General features: G+C 40.3%; 1 protein-coding gene across 2 annotated transcripts in view; it reads right to left on the minus strand.

The window, feature by feature from the left end:
• FBN2 (fibrillin 2) overlaps positions 1-8,793 on the minus strand; it is a 157,269-nt gene extending 148,476 nt beyond the window's left edge. For both annotated transcript variants that reach the window (XM_042822846.1, XM_042822847.1), the window contains exons 1-5: positions 8,558-8,793; positions 7,865-7,947; positions 4,772-4,870; positions 4,122-4,217; positions 2,066-2,161 (exon numbers count right to left, since the gene is read on the minus strand). In XM_042822846.1, the coding sequence (XP_042678780.1) occupies positions 2,066-2,161; positions 4,122-4,217; positions 4,772-4,870; positions 7,865-7,947; positions 8,558-8,793 (610 nt within the window). The remainder of the gene's footprint in view (positions 1-2,065; positions 2,162-4,121; positions 4,218-4,771; positions 4,871-7,864; positions 7,948-8,557) is intronic.
• Positions 8,794-18,042: the final 9,249 nt, after the last annotated feature.

Here is an 18,042-nt window from a genome sequence, read left to right on the forward strand (position 1 = left end):
GTAATGGCACAAGAACACTCTTTCAGCAAGCTTGGAGAAGACACCAAACCAGAGGCACCAGCTGATATACTGGAGGACAGACCCAGAGTGACCAGACAGCTTAAAAAATAAAAATAAAAAATAGTCTAGGAGTTATTTCAAAACATTCAACAAAAGCAGATGAAGTCTCACAACCAGGATGAACTAACTCAATGGAACAATACAGGCTAGAGGCCAACTCACAGCCAGGAGGCTCTTAGAAAAGGATTATGGGGGCCCAAGTAGACAAAAACCTTAATATGCATTAGTTGTCCATCCCTGCAGCAAAGAAGGCCAGTTCGACAGGGTTTATCAATATGAGAGGAGCATCCATTCCAGCAGAGACCCTCTGCCCCTATCTGGCCCTTGTTAGACTGCACCAGAGTAATGCGTAGTTTTTCACTCTCCAATAGAAGAAAAGATATGGACATATGGAAGAAGGTTCAGGGAAGGGGCACCACACTGATCAGGGAGCTGGAGCACCTGCTCTGTGTGAGGAGGATGATGGACCAAAGTTTGCGCAGCCTTAACAAGAGGAGAGTTTAAGAGGGGTATATTGCTTCCTGTGATAGGATGCAGAGAAACTGGAGAGAGATTCTTCTTGGAGTCTCGAAGGACTCAGACAAGAGGCAAGAAACACAAAATGGAACACACAAAACTCTGATTAGGTATTAATATAGAAGTTTCCACCACGAGCATGGTCAAACAGTAGAACAGGTTGTACAGGGAAGGTGAAATTTCCAATGCTGTATGTCTTCATACTACAACACTGCTGATAGGACACAAACATGAGCAAGCTGAGCAGATTGCTAATTGAAGGGCTGGACTAGACGGCCTGGTGGAGGTCTCTTCACATTTACATTATTCTATGATTCTAAGAAGTCTGATTTTGCCCTGAGTGTCTTACCCACCGCTCAAGTAAGAATGTGATGTTACAAGAGTAACCCTAGACTATTTTCTACTGACGTAAATGACCCCATCCTGCTTTTTAAATTAACAATCTGTTGAATGTTTAAAGGGGTAAGACAACAATATTTGAAAGCACTTGGGACTTCACAACACTGTTGCTCAGTTCTTCAGTGTCCTTTTTGATGAGAACATATTTGCAAACACACCAACTTAAAGGAAGATGAAGAATAACATTTCTGCTAAGATCTTCAGCATCAGCTTTGATTACTGTTGACAACTTCATTGTAAATAATGTATGATTCTTATCATATTCTGTAAAGCAGTTCCCATTTATATCCACTCTTTAAAAATCCAGCCCAGCAGGACAGTCAATTGGGTTAAGCTTGTTAGTTTGATACACACAAAATAATGTTGAGCAGCAGTTCTACATTACTACTTCTCTAGAGTCACCTTTGAAAATAAAAACAACGTTCTCATTTACTAAAAAGCAAAGCATTTAGATTTCTGAGAGTGCAAACAGATCAAGAGTAAACGGAGATATACAGACAGTGCCTTAATTATTTATGTGCTAATCACATAGTGTAACAGTAGAAACATTTTATTCAGCATCATTAAAACTGACTTTTTGTCAGAAAAAAGAAAGCTAAAGAATTTCTCTATAAAATTTTAAAATAATGTCCTACGTTGATCACCCAATTAACAAAAGCACTTTAACTTCAGTACTTTTCAGTTGTTTTAACAAATGAGAAAAGTTTCTTCCTTGTCTTACTTTTTCCTGTACAACAGAATTAACCAGAGCAAGTAACCCTGATCTAATTATGTATGTGTGATTCTAATACACAGCAATCTGAGGTGCAATCTGCTCTCATATAATATCATGTAGCTAAGAGAAAAAGATAGCTCATCTTTCAACTATCACACAAAACAGGATCAACTCAAACTCCTCCCAGCTGTACGAGCTTTGTATTTGCCATCTTGAGCTGTGGCTATCCAACCATAAGGACATGCTTTCTAAAAGTACAAAGAACAAATGACTTTCGTGAACCTACTGGCTCAGCTGGCAAATATACTTTTCAAAACATGCACATGCACATGGCTGCACATAACTGCTCATAACTGCCTTATTTATTTCTTTTACCTCTTTCACACTGAGGGCCAGTAAACCCGTAGACACATGCACAGCGATTAGGTCCAATACACCGTCCTCCATTCTGGCAACCTTTTTCACAGACAGCTTCAATTAACAAAAAGAATGAAAAAAAGCTATATTAACAACATTTTATGCATCCATGTTATTCAAAACTCATTTTTTTTCCGTCAACTCCTCTAAGTCTCTTTGGACCCAAAGACAAACATTAACAATAATGATTGTTCAGGTCAAATTCCATTAGTACTTACACCTGCTCCACCTTAATTGCAAACAGCTGTTTAATTAATCTTATTCAGCACAGCTTTTTGGCAGACACTTAACTTCAGTACACTGTTTAAATGGTTGTGCAGCAATAGTCTCTAATCGTAAGAACTTACATCCATCACCAAAGTTAGCAGGTACAAACCCAACTAATTTGTGCACGCATTAAGTTGTGACATTCACTTGCAGCAGCAACAAACCTCTCAGGAATCAGGGCCTGGGACTCAGGATTCATAATGCTAGCAGAAGAAGAGAAGCTTGGAGCAAGGGAAAGGAATTACTAATTTAATTTATCTTTAAGCACCATCAGAGACCAAGCTTCCAAAAGGATCCCTAAAAGAAATAAAACTTTTTTTTTCTTGGTAAGAAGGCACAGTATGGAAAGAAGGAAAAGGTACTTCTGCAGTTATGAAAGTTCTGCACACTCACTCACTCAATTTATCGATGGGGAGAACCAAGAACAAAGCCTCCCTTCAAAGCAATGAAGCCTTCTCAGTTTGAAAGAGAGGCAATTCATCAACTAGTTCAAATAATATCATTAACATTTTTTGATCAATTCTGGCTATTATCCGGGTCACTGTTTCCAGGACATACAGCCTTGTTCAAAGTTAGCATACAATCCAAATCAACAAATTTCACCTAAAAGACAGTCCCACTGTCTTTAAGTCATGCGAAAAGCAGCAAAGAGGTCCCAGTCTAAAAGTTTCTAGGCCAGGGTTTATAATGTATTTGAATATCCAGTGAGAAAGGGCCTCAGGAATATAAAGGTAGTAAACCTTTCAAATCAGAAAAATGCTCTGTATCACAGTGGGGAACCTAACAAGATATTCGGTGAGACCAGTCTCAACAGTATGTTTAGGCTTTATGGAATGCTTTAGAGACATCTTTTCATCTGTTTACTCTAAACATGCCTGTCTGAAAGCGTTCACATTTGGCTCAGGACTTTAAGATGTGCACGATGGGGCCACCAACATTCAGAAGTAAATCTGTCATGAACAAGGGTTGTGTTGTTACAACTATTACCTTAAGTTTTTTGAGAGCTTACCCAAGCAGAAGAAGAAAAAAAAAAAAAAGGCTGCTTTAAAGCACTAAGTCAAAACAGCAAGACAAAAGGATATTCTCCAAACTATCCAGTCTGACCATTCTTTGTACAGCGGCCTTTTTTGTTTCTATTTCCTTCAGACCTCCACCAGCTAGCCTCTCAGCTAAGAACTCAACATCTAGCCTCAGAACACCTTACTTCAAATCCTTAAACTGCAGTCTCAGTAATTTCTATTGTTCGCTAAATCTGTACAGCCTGTCAATACTGCCCTAGGTAGAACTGTGCAATAATTGACTTTCTACCTTGTCTGCCAACTAAAAAACACCCAAGAACTTGAACTATATCTAATCTTTTTCCTTAGTCAAAGAGAAAACAGAAAAACTTGCTGTGGCACACCAGTTAAGCACCTCTTCTGAGAAATTTCTTCAAAGAGAATGAAAAATTAATTGACCATATGGTTTGAAAGCAAAAACAAAAAACACGCAAATGGAATGCCTGCTGTCACCACTCCTAAAGGATTTTTCCAGTCAGAACTACTTGGTGAACTCAATCCCTACTTTGAATCTCAGAGATTACAAATGCACGTCACAAACGAACTGGCTTCCAGCTACATGCTGTTCCCCACAACAGCATCACTCTGCTCTAGCATTCTGCTCTGTGTTTTCTATGTTCATATCCTGCCTGTAGGAGGATGTCTGGCCCGCAGGGCTCAACCACAGACACACCAGGATGGCTACTTACGCTGTCCACAGTAGACCCCAACATAGCCCTTCTGGCACTGGCACCGGTCATCAGCGCAGGTACCACCGTTCATGCACCTGATGCTGCACTGCTGCGCTGCAGGGACCAGGAGACACATGGGCATGAGCATTTTTGCCAAACACCACAGCAGGAAGCAAGCATGGATAAAAACAGAGACATCTGAGAACAGACGTCAACTTCATATTTAAGGGCATGCTCAGGAATTCCGTAACAAAAGCTGTTACGTACAGCTATTGGGAAAGACTTTATTTTTAAAGCATTGATGAAGCTACAATGAAGAGAGTTTCTCTATGACCATATTTAGCAACTTAGTACTTTTAATTAACTTGACGATTGCATAATTTTCATTTTTTAGGAAAATGGACTTGAGGAAGATGTTAATACCGCACACATTTGCATTAAAATATGTTTACCTGTTTAAGCATCTTTTTTTTTTTTCTTTTTTCAATTTTGTCACTAAGAGTAATAATGCACATACGGAAAACCAATCCATATCAAAAAGCCTATAGATACTGAAGTCTGTGTTACACATATGCACTCAGCAATGAAAAATTATTATAATAATAAACAGATAACAATAATTATTTAAAATGATATCTCTAAAGAAAATAAATACAGTAAGTCCTTACTAGATTTCGGTCCACAAGTAGGTGATATTTGTCCACTTGCACAAGTGCACATGTTAGGGCGAGAGCAAAATCCATCACCACAGCTATTTCTGCAGATTGCTGGGGAAGAACACATTTCAGAAGTCAATGATTGACAGTAACCTTAGCCTCAAATTACAGGAAAAAGCTAAAGGTGTGTTAACAGCTTCTCCTTTAAAAACAAACAAGAAAAAAACAAAACCAGCGCCCCCAGTTCATTAGGTCAGCTAATATACGTATAAAAAATAAATGTAAGTTAAATAAAGCAGACTGAATTTTGGAATAAATGGTATTTCTGACAATCTTGGAGACAAACAGAACGGAACTCGACATATTCAAACACTGGTCTGACTACTTGATACAGTCAACTCTTTCCCTCATCAGAAATGCCAACCTACTACGCAAATGATGTAAAATTATTGGAATTATGTATTTTAGACCACAAGGCCAGTAGAAAACTTCAGGAAAAATCAAAGTTCTGAATGAATACAAACAATATGATCAATGAACTCTACTTTATGGTAAGGCTTCTCTCTTACAATCCCTATTTCAGAAGCATTTCAGGATCTCTCTTTTCTAAGACTGCCTGCCCACACGCAAACCTGTTTTTTTGGAAGCCAATGTTTGAGCTTTCCATATTGTGTGGGGTTTCCCTAAATACTGTATCTGTACTCATGTATCCCCACATTTTCATTGTGAAACTAATTTTACATGGCTCTCCAGAAAGCCTGACCACAATACATTATGTACACACAGTGCACACTATTGTGCTGTCCTCACCATGCCCCAAGTTATTCCTTCTCTCCTCCCCCACCAGCCAACGGAGCTCTACTGCACAAAGAAACCACAGAGCCAGAAAACAGTTAAATTCTAAATCCAAACTTCAAATGGGATCCAAATGAATTCAACTAAATAATCTGCTGGATTAGCAAATGCACCACAGGAGAACCTGAGACTTTAAGGTCCAGTCCAGCACAGGAGGATCTCAGAAGTACACATCTCATAAGAGTTGTAAAGCAAAAATGAAATAAATAAATAAATAAGACAAGCAAGCATCACGGTGCCTTTGTAGCTATCTCCAGGGTTTTGACAGAACTAAATAACCAGTAAGAACATCTCTCAACCGAAGGACTACAAATGGAACAAATTCCTCACGCAGATAATCTGCCAAGGATATACTGAGTACCTAAAAAAAAAGTCCACATTAGAAAGAAATAAGGCCTTTCCCAGAATGCTTGTGCTCCACTTTGGACGTAGGAAAACTTGCATGAATGAGCTGTCTCTCCCAAGGAAGCAAACTTTTCTTGCCCCATTTCAGAGTTCAAATATGTTCCTTGCAGAATGTGCATTCTCTCTTCTACCTTTTCTCCAGCCTGGGTCCTCATCAGCATACTTGAGTATCACTGGCTATAGTCACCAGATAGTTATAATCAACTCATCTCCAGTAAGACCATCTGCTGCCCTGTGTCACCCTCAGGGGCTGTGCCCAGCTCAGCAACTCCAGCAAGAGGAACCATCACCTCCACAAATATTTCCTGCGAGTGTAGAGATCTGCGCTCTTCAACTTTCACCCAAAATACAAATTGGAACATGCCGCTGCCAGTCTGACAGCTTGGCCTGGCAAGGTCATTGACTTTTCAAACATGTTGGAGAGCTGCAATTAAAGTCCAGGAAGTTAAACAGGAGCTAAAAGTTGTTCTTTGTATGTACAAATTAATGGCAGGTCAGAAGTTAGTCTGGCTGTGAAGAGACTTGAGACCAAAGTCTGCAAGAGTCACTGAGAATCACAAGAGTGATTTATCCAGATTTCTGAAAGCACCTAAATCGTTGAATCTCCATGACTGCTGTGGAGCTGGGTACCCTGCAGACTGAAAAATCTATTACAAGCCAATGGCATACTGGACAGCCAGAATCCATTTCTAAAACTCAGTTTTAAGTAAGTCAATACTGAGACTTGGTAAGAGACAATAAATAAGGACCAAACATTATGAGAAGCTCCTTTTACTTCACAGCTGTACTGACACTAAAAATGCTACAGTTAGCCTGAGATGAACAGCAGTGACCCATGGTGCAGCCAGGTGCAACATTAGCAATGCCAATTCACTCACATCAAATGAACACGTATGAACAAGCCCTGCTCAGCAGGCAGCAGCCACAGCCACTTTTCAGTGCCACACCAAGATGCTGGTTTACCTCCCATTCCTCCTAGCTTGGTCCAGGATCTCTGTACCTCATTCAACAGAGTAATACAAAGACCTCTAATGCTTGTGGTAGAGGCAGTGTGTTCTTGAACCTGAATTCTGAACTTGAGCATGATTTTTAGGAAAAATGATGACAGCAGGCTGGGATGAATGGGAACAGTCTCCCAATAAAAAGGATGTACCCAATATCAGCTTTTAGCTAATAGACAGAAACTTTGACTTAATTCTGAATTTCCTTTCCAAGCAGACAATGTTTCCTACATGGTGCATCCTGCAGATTTTTTTTTTTTTTCTGCCAAGCCATGTCAACAGCACATCTGTCAACACTCTATCTATTATGAAAAGACAATAATCACAGTCTGTGTGCCCTATAGCTATAAAAAATACAACTAAAAAAGAGGATAGGCATCCCAGATGTAAAAAAGTTTTCCCAAGAACTGCAGTTCCAAGCCTACCACAGGAGTTTCAGAAAACTTGAGGTCTCATTTGCTCTCTCCATCTAGACCTTTTGGACTTCTTTCTTTCCAATATTACAGTATAATTTGATTTATGGAAGGTTTTTTGTTTTTTTTTTCATTTTTCCTTCATTGTCTTGTTCTTTTATTTAAAAAAATAAGTGGAAACATGCCTTTTACAAATGCACCAAAGAAAATACAGCAATCTGCCAGTCTTTCAAGATATGTGGACCTGTAAATCCTTTTTTTTTTAAAAAAAAAAGGAAAAAAATGTAACACAAGGCCAACGACAGATCCAGCCAAATGAATTACAGCAGGAATTCTCCTCCCTCACACTGAATGGGGCAGTAACTCACAGAAGAACACTTATTCTTATTATTGCCCCTAGGGCAGCAGAAACTTGAAGTCAAGACACTTACGAACAATGCACTGATTTCCTCCTGGGAGCGTTTTCCATCCAGGGCAGCAGTAGGAATGGAATCTAGAGCCACACACATTTGGCCTGTCACACAGACAAATATGTATAAATGTGTGCATATACAAAAATGTTTACATAACAGTATATATATATATACATATTTAATATATATCAATGCAAGCAGAACCCCCAGTTTTATGAGCACATGGGAAGAAACTTAGGTCTGCCAGTGACGTGAAACACAAAAATGCATAGTTACGACTCAGACTAAGTCCTCCATAAAGCAATAATGCTTCCCCTATGGTGAGGCGTTCCAAGCCCTTCTATTTCACATCAGTAGCACTGGTTAGCGTGAGAGGAAAAGCAGAATAGGCGGCAGGCCACATGCACCCATCCTTGCAGGAACTGCCGAGGGGACGGACGCAGGGCTGAGCACACATGCCTGGATGTACAAGCTGCCTGCAGCACCCGGGACAAGAGGGACCGTGAAGACTTACAGACTAGGTCAGCGATAAGTGCCCAGAAACACTCGGGAAAACCACTTTTTGTTGAGTTTCTCAGTACATAAACCAACGAAGCACAGCGCAAAGCATCGCCAACGCCAAGCTACCCCCCAGCGCTACACGACCCCGGGCGGCAGCGAGGCGCGGGGCAGCGGCGGGGCCCCATCCCTCCCCGCGGAGCGCGCCCGTACCCGCGGAGCGCCTCCTGCTGTCCCCGCCGGCGGACCCGGCCTGCAGCGGCGGCACTGCCGGCCCCTTCCTCCCGGTGCGCGACGACGGCGGCGGCGGGGTAGATGCCGCCCGCTCCTCCCGCAGGGCGGACCCGCGGCGGCGGCTTTTGTTGCCCGGCGGCTCCGTTCGCGCAGAGCGCCAGGCAGCTGAGCCATAGGAAGCAGGGCTGCAGGCGCATCCACCGCCGTCTGCCCATGCTGCGGCGGCGGCCCCGGAGGGAAGCGGCGGAGGAACGGTGAGGCGGGGAGAGGGACAGCGCTCCGCAGATCCTCGCGGGGAGGCTTCAGCCGCTGCGGCTCCTTCTTCTCTCCTCTTCCTCCTCCTCCGCAGGTTGCAGCGGGACGCGGTGGTGCCAGCAGCAGGGTCCACGTTGCATCCCCCCTCCTCTCTCTCCAAAGAGGGGGGGAAAGGAAAAATAGTTAAAAAGAAGAAGAAGAAAAAAATGGGTTTGAACTTCCACTCCCCTCCCTCCGAAAAAAAAAAAAAAAGAAAGAAAAAAAAAATCCAACGGAACGGAACCAGGCTAAATCTAAATGTCCGCAGTAAAAACAGCAATAAGATAATAATTAACCGAGTCCAAAGAAAGAAGTGTGTAGAATGGGCAGCAAGAAGCGCACAACTCACTGCCAAGCACAAGGGGCGGTTTTACAGCTGGCTGCGGTGCGGGGGAAGCGAGGAGGCGGGGGCGGGACGGCTCCTCACGGCCGGTGCTGAGGCGACCGCGGGGGAAGGGGCGAGCACGGCCCCGGGCGGGGGCCGGGCCGGGCAGGGCTGAGGGGAGCGGGGCCGAGGGGGAGCGGGCGCACACGTGGGGCGGGGGCCGGGGGAGGGGGCGGCGGGGGCGGGGAGCAGGTAGGGCCGGCCCCAGGCATAGCTCGGCGCTCTGCAGCCGGGTGTGTGGAGGCGCCGCCACGAAGCGGAGGAGCGTGCGGGGTACCGCGGGGATCCGGCCCGAGGCGGCGGGCGCGGGTCGGAGGCTGGCGCCGCGTTGGGCGCTGGGAGCTTGCAGGAGCTGCTTTCCTCTCGGTGCCTCCTGCACGAGCGGTCGGCAGGTTGGCAAGGCTCTTCAGAGCGCCCTGGAAAACACGAGGTTTCCATCGGATGTTTCATAAAATTCACACCCTTCAAGTCTTCCTCGTTCTCCCTTCACCATTTCTGCCTATACAGGCGACTTCAAACCAATGCAGATAAATGCGTGGCTACTCTTCTCATTACTTTTATAGGTGTGTGGGATAGCCAGTCACCAGTGCAGCCGAACAGAAGCGATACAGTCGCCTCCTTGCTGGGAGTCCCCAGCTGGTTCTTCTGATAGCCGTGGGGTATGCTCTGATTCTCTTATCATTACTGCAAATTACAGCTATAGGGATGAGCATCGCATTGTGCTAGGACTACTGCAGCAGCCACAAAACTCTACTTCCAAAGCAAAACAAACAAAACGGCAGCTGCTTTCAGGTCTGAGTGCATGTTATCTGGCACTTCTAATTCTGGAATGAGAGGCAGGAACCATGCTTCGTTATCTCTGAAATAAAGCCTCCAGCTTAAAGGTCGCAAAGCAATCCCCTCATTCAAGTCACTCTGCTGCTTTGATAGCCATGGCTCTAAGCATGGCTCCAATCAGGTCTACGTTTCAGTTCATCTGGAGTCCTTTTTTTTTTTTCTTTGAAGTTTGGAAGATTATAAAAAATAAGCTTGCTGATGAAAATCTGAATCTTTAAAAGTAATGCCTTGAGAAGTTAACTAAAGGAACAAGTTAATAGCTGGAAAGAAGAGATCAGGAACCTCCGGAATATAAGTGAGGTTTGGAATTTCCTCAGATTTGAAGATGCTAAATCTGTCGTGAATGAGGTGCTCCAAACAAAGGCACTGAGAGAGGATTCCAGCGGGTGAATAAATCTCAAGAAAAATTGCAAATAGGCAGATAGCATCCAAAGAATAAAAACGAAAGGGCTGATCTGAGATAAGCTTAGGGCCTTGGATATCAGGAAGCACAGAGATAAATAATTCCCAGTAGATAAACAGAGCTAGATATTGTAAAAACTGCAAAAGAAAAAAAAATAAAAAAGAAGTTAAATAACAATGACAGAAGGATGACAATAGAAGGAACCAGATACGCAGTGAAGATTTAGAGGAAAAAAAAATAGTTATGGCTCAAATCCAAGAGATATAAACTTTGAATTAGTTTTTAACATGAAGCAGATACTGAACACAACAAAAGCAGAATGCCACAACTGATATGCACATAGCTGATATGCCCCATCCCTGGAGGCATTCAAGGCCAGGCTGGATGGGGCTCTGGGCAGCCTGGTCTGGTGATTGGCAACCGTGCACATAGCAGGGGATTTGAAACTGGATGATCATTGTGGTCCTTTTCAACCCAGTCCATTCTGTGATTCTGTGATAAGGCTCAGAGACTGATGCACTGAAGCTAGAAGAGAGCTAGGCAGCATCTTTCTAGAATTTTGAAAGGATGTAGTACACAAGACTATACAGCATTCAAATGTAAGGAATATTAATTCCATTAGGAGTATGATATAAAGGATTTGTATAAATACATGTTCAAGTGATCTAGTTATCAAGAAAGGTATTTTTTATTAGAAACAGAAACATTACTACATTTTATAGATACAACACAAGACAAAGATTAGAAAAATTTGAAGAGCTGCACAAAAAAAGCATGGACAAGGGAAAAGAATCACTGCTAAATTGTGGGTTCTTTAGCCAGTAGCACTTCTGGAAGAAAGGAAGAAAGGAAAGACAGGAAAAATGGGGAGAAAGAATGGAAAACGGGAAGAAGGAAGAAAGAAGGGGAGGGGAAAGAAGGGGAGGAATATATTTTAGGATAAAATTAGATTACTAGTTGGGAAAACTGTCATAGGCTTCGTTTGCCAACTGTTAATAAGCGTGTGAATTTGGTGAGATTTCCTCCCATCCCATTCTGTAGCTGTTATAAATGGAAGATGCCTTGATGCATAGACGTCAAGTGGCCTGTGCAGAAGGATGAATTGCTCTAGCTGAAGTTCCATTTCTAGTCTGACCAATTCTAGTAAGAATAGGTCAATGTTATATGTAGTGGATATTCATGAAGCATATAACTGTACATCTCTGTACAGAAAATATTCACCGAGAAAAACCTTTTATTTTATTGCAGGTTATTTTAGAATCTGCATTTTTCCCATGTAGTTGACTTTTTATTTTCCAAACAGGGGTGAGAGTTATTTTTAAGTAAGGGCATCTTACTATTTTGACATTTGGAAACAAAGATAAAGTATGGGCTGTTATACTATCACTTTCCTAAAGCAGAATCCAAGTAAACTCTCAGCTGCAAATATTTTATGTTAGGACTAAAAATGGATGTCTTTCAGTGGCAACAGTTCACTGACAGTTACAATCATTTTCACCAATGCCTTATTCTGAAATTGTCAGAAGCTGCCAACAACAACAGTACCAGTATTAAAAGCACAGACAACAAGAGGCATGACAGGACTGGAAAAAAAAAAGAAAGTTAAAACATTTATTTCTTCTTACTGTTGTTATTCACATGCTATGGATTTGACATTTTTCATCACTGAGAGGATTTTCACCAATAGGAAACAAGAATCCCTTCTCACTCAGGGATTTCAGTTTTTCTTTCTCCTTTTCCAATTACGTTTCGAATTCCACCTACATGACTGACTTGTTCCACAAAATAGGAGTTCTTGCTAAATGTGAGCATCCTTTCAATATTATTTCAACATCACTTGTGACAGGAGTACAAATACTCTCACCTTACTTTTTGCCACAACTCTTTTGGAGCATTCAAAACACAAACATCTAGATATGACAGAAAGCATTTGAAAAAATGGAAACATGGGAAAAGGGTAAATTATGTTATAAATGTGTTGGGTGGAATACCTGTGAAGTGCAGTCTGTTCTTTCCTCTTTTTGCTGGACTGTTTTCTCTTTTGATAAAGCAAATTGTGAAATATTTATTGCTTCCCAATAATCTGTAGGTTTCTAGGCAGTCTTTCATGTGCTTACTACTAAAAAAAATTTCCAATGCAAATCCTACTTTCTTCATTTTAAGGACCTCTCCCCCCGTTCAATTTTTATTTCCAGAATCTTCTTACCTTCTACTTTCTTGGATAATATTATCCCATTTTTTGTGTGTGTCCATGTCTTTCTTCAGACTTTCCAGATTTTCATCTGTTCCTGCGATCTTGATTCATTCTGCTGAGCTGATCTCATTCACCGCATGAGGTTCTCAAAGCTTTGAGTTGTCTACCTTAGTTGTCTAGCTTAGTCTGTGCCCCAGTTGTTCAGAGAGGAAAGATCTATTTATTTATCTTACAATCTGAGATCCACAGTGTTTGTTCATAGAGATCAGAGGATACCTGTATTTTCCAAATCATGAATGATATTGACTCCTTTTACCTTATAGTATTCTCCTATACTCCATATATGCTGTGTTTTTCCACGCAAGTGCTACAGAGGCAGCAAAAAACTTCCATTTCAGTTAGCTGAGCCACATACTCCCCCTCCCTCCTTTTTTTTTTCCTTTTTGACCATTTATCTAACTTACTGAATCATTTTGAATTCTAATGCTGTCCTGCTGCTCTCTCTCCAGGTTGGCACTGATCTGCAAATCAAATAAATTATCTATTATCTGATCTTAAAGAAAAATAATAAAGAGTAAAGCATCCGGGGCATCTGTCTGAAACAGTACTTGTTACCTCACGGGTGATCAACTATTAGTTCACATTTCCTTTAAGCTATGATGTACTCATTCTGTGGCATTTTCATTTAGTATAATGTCTTCCCTGCTTAGGATGACTGACAGTTGAGTCTGTTTCAAAAGCATTGCTAAAACAACATAGATTTTCCTATCCATCTACTCTGTTATTTGTCACATAAAATCTGTATGGAACTTGCTTGTTCTTTGTAAGTTTCACTTTTTTCTGATGTTATTTTTCTCTCGTAGAAACTCACTCATAGTTGAATTGTTTTTATTTGCATTTTTTTCAGGAAGCCAGGGAATTGGACAAGTTGACCTAACTTCCTTTTTTCCTCTAATTTCCCACAGTTTAGTCACAGTGAATGAACACTTGATGAGCAAGATGAGAGAAAACTGATTAATTCCAACTCTGAATTTGTTCTCAATCAAAAGAAATCAGTAAGTAGTTACGATCTCTTGTGTGCCTATACTTTGTAAAATTTCCATGCAACTGGAGTATGTGACAAGGATTTAAAGTTCTATTTCTGATTCATATTTTTTGTTAGTTCACTTTAAGTTGGTCTACAGTTAAGACCTCAGGTACTACTACTCAACAAACAGTCCCTCACATACGCAGAGTCCTGCAGACCTGCATGTTTCACTATCTGTTGAATTTAAAATAATTCTAGCAGTGGTTTCAAAGCGAAGTTTTCACTACAGATTTTAAAAAATGTATGCATATAGTGTATGTTAACGAGGTGTATTGAAAAGATGAGGTGAAAATATCATTATGAGACTAAAATAGAACCAGAAAGAAATTTAAAAGAGAAGGAAGCAAACTGAATAGAAAAAAAGAAAAGAGAGAAGAGAAAAGAAAAGAGAAAAGAAAATCAGTCCTAATTAATGAAATCCTTTATGAGGGAAATTTTCCATGCATTTAAACAAAAAATATTTCAGAGATACAATGCTTCAGCTATACAAGGATATCTTCCTTCTGAATGAATAACTCTTGTGTAAATTAGTGATACATTTAAATTGGTAACTATTTTAACTTTTTGATGCAAATGAAAACACATACAGAGCAGATTATTTTAGTATATCCTTCCAGGACTCATTTGCTTATTTTACCTGTAACGTGCCATATTATTTGTTCCAATTGATTGTTTTAGCATAGGAAGGGTAGGGTGGAGTACTTCACTGGTTTTTCTTCTTTTTAAGTGAGAAAAACAGAAGTGAAATGTTCCTAGTTTAGACTTCTACTAGAAATGAGATACTGCATACAGTTACAGAATTTAACATCAAATGGTAGAAGGTAATAAAGAAAAACAAAAAATAAGCAGCTTTTTTTTTTTTTCCCAAGATGCAGAAAAGGGTAGTCAGATTCTGTGTGCAAGAATCAGCAGTGAAATAAGATCTGTACATATGGCACGAGATTGAAGTCACCCCTTCCTAGAGCTCAGACACTCCAGTGCCTATTTTAAAAGAAATCAAATTAAGTCAAATTAAATAGAAAACACAACTGAGATTTTGGATATTCTGTTGTACTTTTGATAGATGTGTCTGGCTGGTGTAGTTTTTCCCAGATTTCAGGAGCAGGTCTATTGTTGCAATTATTTTGATTTGTCTTTGTTCTGGAAACTCTACCCTGGGGAATCTGTGGGTGGAGCACATGAAAAGGCTCAATTATTCAAGAGAAATTTAATCCGGTACTAAACCACAGACTATGTGGTTTTAATTACTTAAATACGTTAATAATTTTATGGCTGTATGCTTTTAAATGGTTGTTCTTTTATAGGTGCCTTTGAGCGTTATTTTTTGACCCACCTTCTCATCAGCAATATCTTATAAAATGTGGGATTCTAACATGAATCTCATCGAGATGACACCATGTATTCACATCCACATTTTATCTGTTTACCTTCGTAAAAGCGTGTGTGCTGTTTGTTACACAGTAAACTAACAACATCTCCACAGTTACTCTGTGCTCTGAAGCACTTTTCTTTGTCTAAACCAGTCAGTGTTGCCAGGAGTTGCACCTACACACATACAAGCACTGCACCACGAATCAAGAACCTGGAAAAAAACCATACTGTATCAAACCCAATCCCTTCAAGGCTTCAGTTCTTCTGCATGCTCATAGAGAGATCAAGCTTTAAAAGCAGGGATGAATTGGGTGAATATTGAAGTGTGGCAGCAAAGTGGTGGAGTTTGTGCTATCTGCTGCTCTGGCTGCATCGCTGTTTGAAGCCCATGTTCTCTCTCTTCAATAAATATCATTGCATCTGTGGAATCACAAAAGTAAAGTGAGCTTGGCAGCCGTCCCAAGAGTCTCTCATAAGCTCCGCACTATGCAGCAGTGCTATCTAAACAGAAATGATTCTTAACAAGGAATCAGTGAAGTCAGTTTTTTTGTTGTATTTATTTTGTTTTCCCTTATGTGATAGACATGAGGTCATAGTTTCTGCATACTAGAGTCAATTTTTACTTTATTTTTACCAGAATAAAATAGCTTTATGGAAAAATAAATATAGACAGACTTCAATTCTGTGCATTCTGTAAGATAAAAATGTTAAATTGTTGTCACTGCAGTTCCTTTATTTAGGCAAATGCCAATGAAAAATGAAACTGGAAATTTTTACTTACCTGCAAATTTTAAGTAGGCAGATGCCGCATTTATATGCAGTTCAAATCAGTATAATCTTGATGTATGAAACTTCGATTGTGGTTCAGGAGGTTTAAATAAGCTCTGTGCTCAAAAGATGTGTAGGAAATAAACATCAGTCGTATATTTTCAGTCCTTATGGAATGCTTCAGTAATGTGTGATCGCACTACGTATACTAATCCATATTAAAAATGTGCATAACTTATTTCAGAAGCATACAGTGATTACGGCATGTCACATACAGCACACTTCACTTAGAGCAGTGGTAGGATGGATAGGTCACGTACCAGTGCAAGTGTCATAAGAAAGTTGGTAGTCACCAAAAATGCCTGTAAACTTGCATACAAAAAATTTGAAACTTGAGGGATTGGTCTGAAATTCATCTGCAATGGCTATAAAGACAAGTACATAATTTAGTATATAGTTAGCAAAGAACAGCTTCTTAAACGGATACCTAAAGATGTAGGGGTTAAAAGATACTACGAAACTGTCAGCTTTCTTTTTTTTTTTTTTTTTTTTTGTTCCTTGAAAAATATAACTTCAGTCTTTTTAATTATTGGACCCTAAGGTACAATCAGTCCTGATGTTTTCTATTATGTAAAACAAATCTGGACTCACGATTACAGACTCTAGTTTTGCAGTCACATGAATCTCAATGTATTAAGAGAGAGAAGCCATGCTAATTCCATACAGATGTGCTGTTGCATTCCTGTAAATTTTCAGACTGAAAAGGAAATGCTAGTTACACCCCTTTCCTCTACAGCCTACGGTAGAACATTTCACAGATTGCATATGTGTTTTGCGTTTGAAGAAAAACAGTCATAGATCTCTCTGACCAAATACTCCTGTTTTTAACTTGTCGCCAACATTTTAAAATCAAAAGTCTGTGCTTGCCAATTTGTGTGTCATATCTATGACATATATATTTTTAAACAATCTAAGAAACCTAGCCCTTGGGCCTCAGGTTCTTTTTCAACATACACACAAAATTTGAACAGTTTTATTCTTGTAAACATTCACTGTTACTTGGAAAGAGAGAATGCTTTATGTTTATTCGTGTACGAGCATACAAATACATACTTTCATTTTTATTGTCAATTTCAAAGAACTAAGAAGACTGAGCAAAGAAAATGCTAATAATTCTTACATTAGTCTTGAAAGTGTTTTGCATAGAGTAAGAGCAAAGACTTGTAAGACTAACTCGTAGGAGCTTTTCAAACCAGTTGCTAAAACTAGGCCGCATTTTCCAGTGATTTCCACTGGCAGAGATATTAAGGAGACTTTCAGTGTGGAAAATATGTGTGAATGTGCCAGTAGAAAACATCTAATATCTATCTTCCTCAGAAAACTGATAGACCCCTCAGAAAACTGATAGACCCCTCCACAGAGAGAATTGGCTGAAATAATAGAAGAATGGCAGAATATGCTGAGTTGGGTGAGCCTAGCGCAAGCTTTTCCAACTGAAAAGTCATTCTTGACCATGACATTCCAATTCTGAAAGGGTGCAGATTTCAACATAGTCTCTTTGTTCAAAGTATTCATTTTTCATGCTGAGACCTGGATCTGGATAGTGATGTCTATACTTCAAAAACGGCTAATAAGATTCCTGTTCATAAACACAGTGCAGAGAAACCTCTCTTAAGTCACTCCACTGGGGACTCGAAGTTTGTTGCCAAACAGAAATGGTCTGTAACTAAAGGTCAAAGAAAATTTGTGCTTGAAACCATGGGGATACTTTAGATCACTTAGAGCCTGGTTGTGGTCAGAAGGACCACTTCCTTGTACTGTATTCTCTTTGACCTGACAATTCAAAATTTGCTGTTTTGAGTAAACTTTCAACTGCTTTGCAGTTCCATTTATCTTGACAATGCTGTCCTGGAAGTATTTTCTAGAGTTCTTTGTATTTGATCTCAGACATTTATCCAGGTAATGGCAAAGGCAGAAGGAACACAACCTTTATAATATTCTCAAAGTATGACAGGTTGCAAAACACCCCGTTCCCCTCTTCTCCCCCCCCCCCTCCAATCTTGATCAATACCTGCTAGAGTGTCACTCAGTTGTGAAACAATTTTATGCAACACTTACTATTTTT

Source organism: Centrocercus urophasianus, unplaced genomic scaffold (genome assembly GCF_019232065.1).
Source record: "Centrocercus urophasianus isolate 14NV4802_14NV808 unplaced genomic scaffold, USGS_Curo_1.0 seq_21, whole genome shotgun sequence".
NCBI lineage: Eukaryota > Metazoa > Chordata > Aves > Galliformes > Phasianidae > Centrocercus > Centrocercus urophasianus.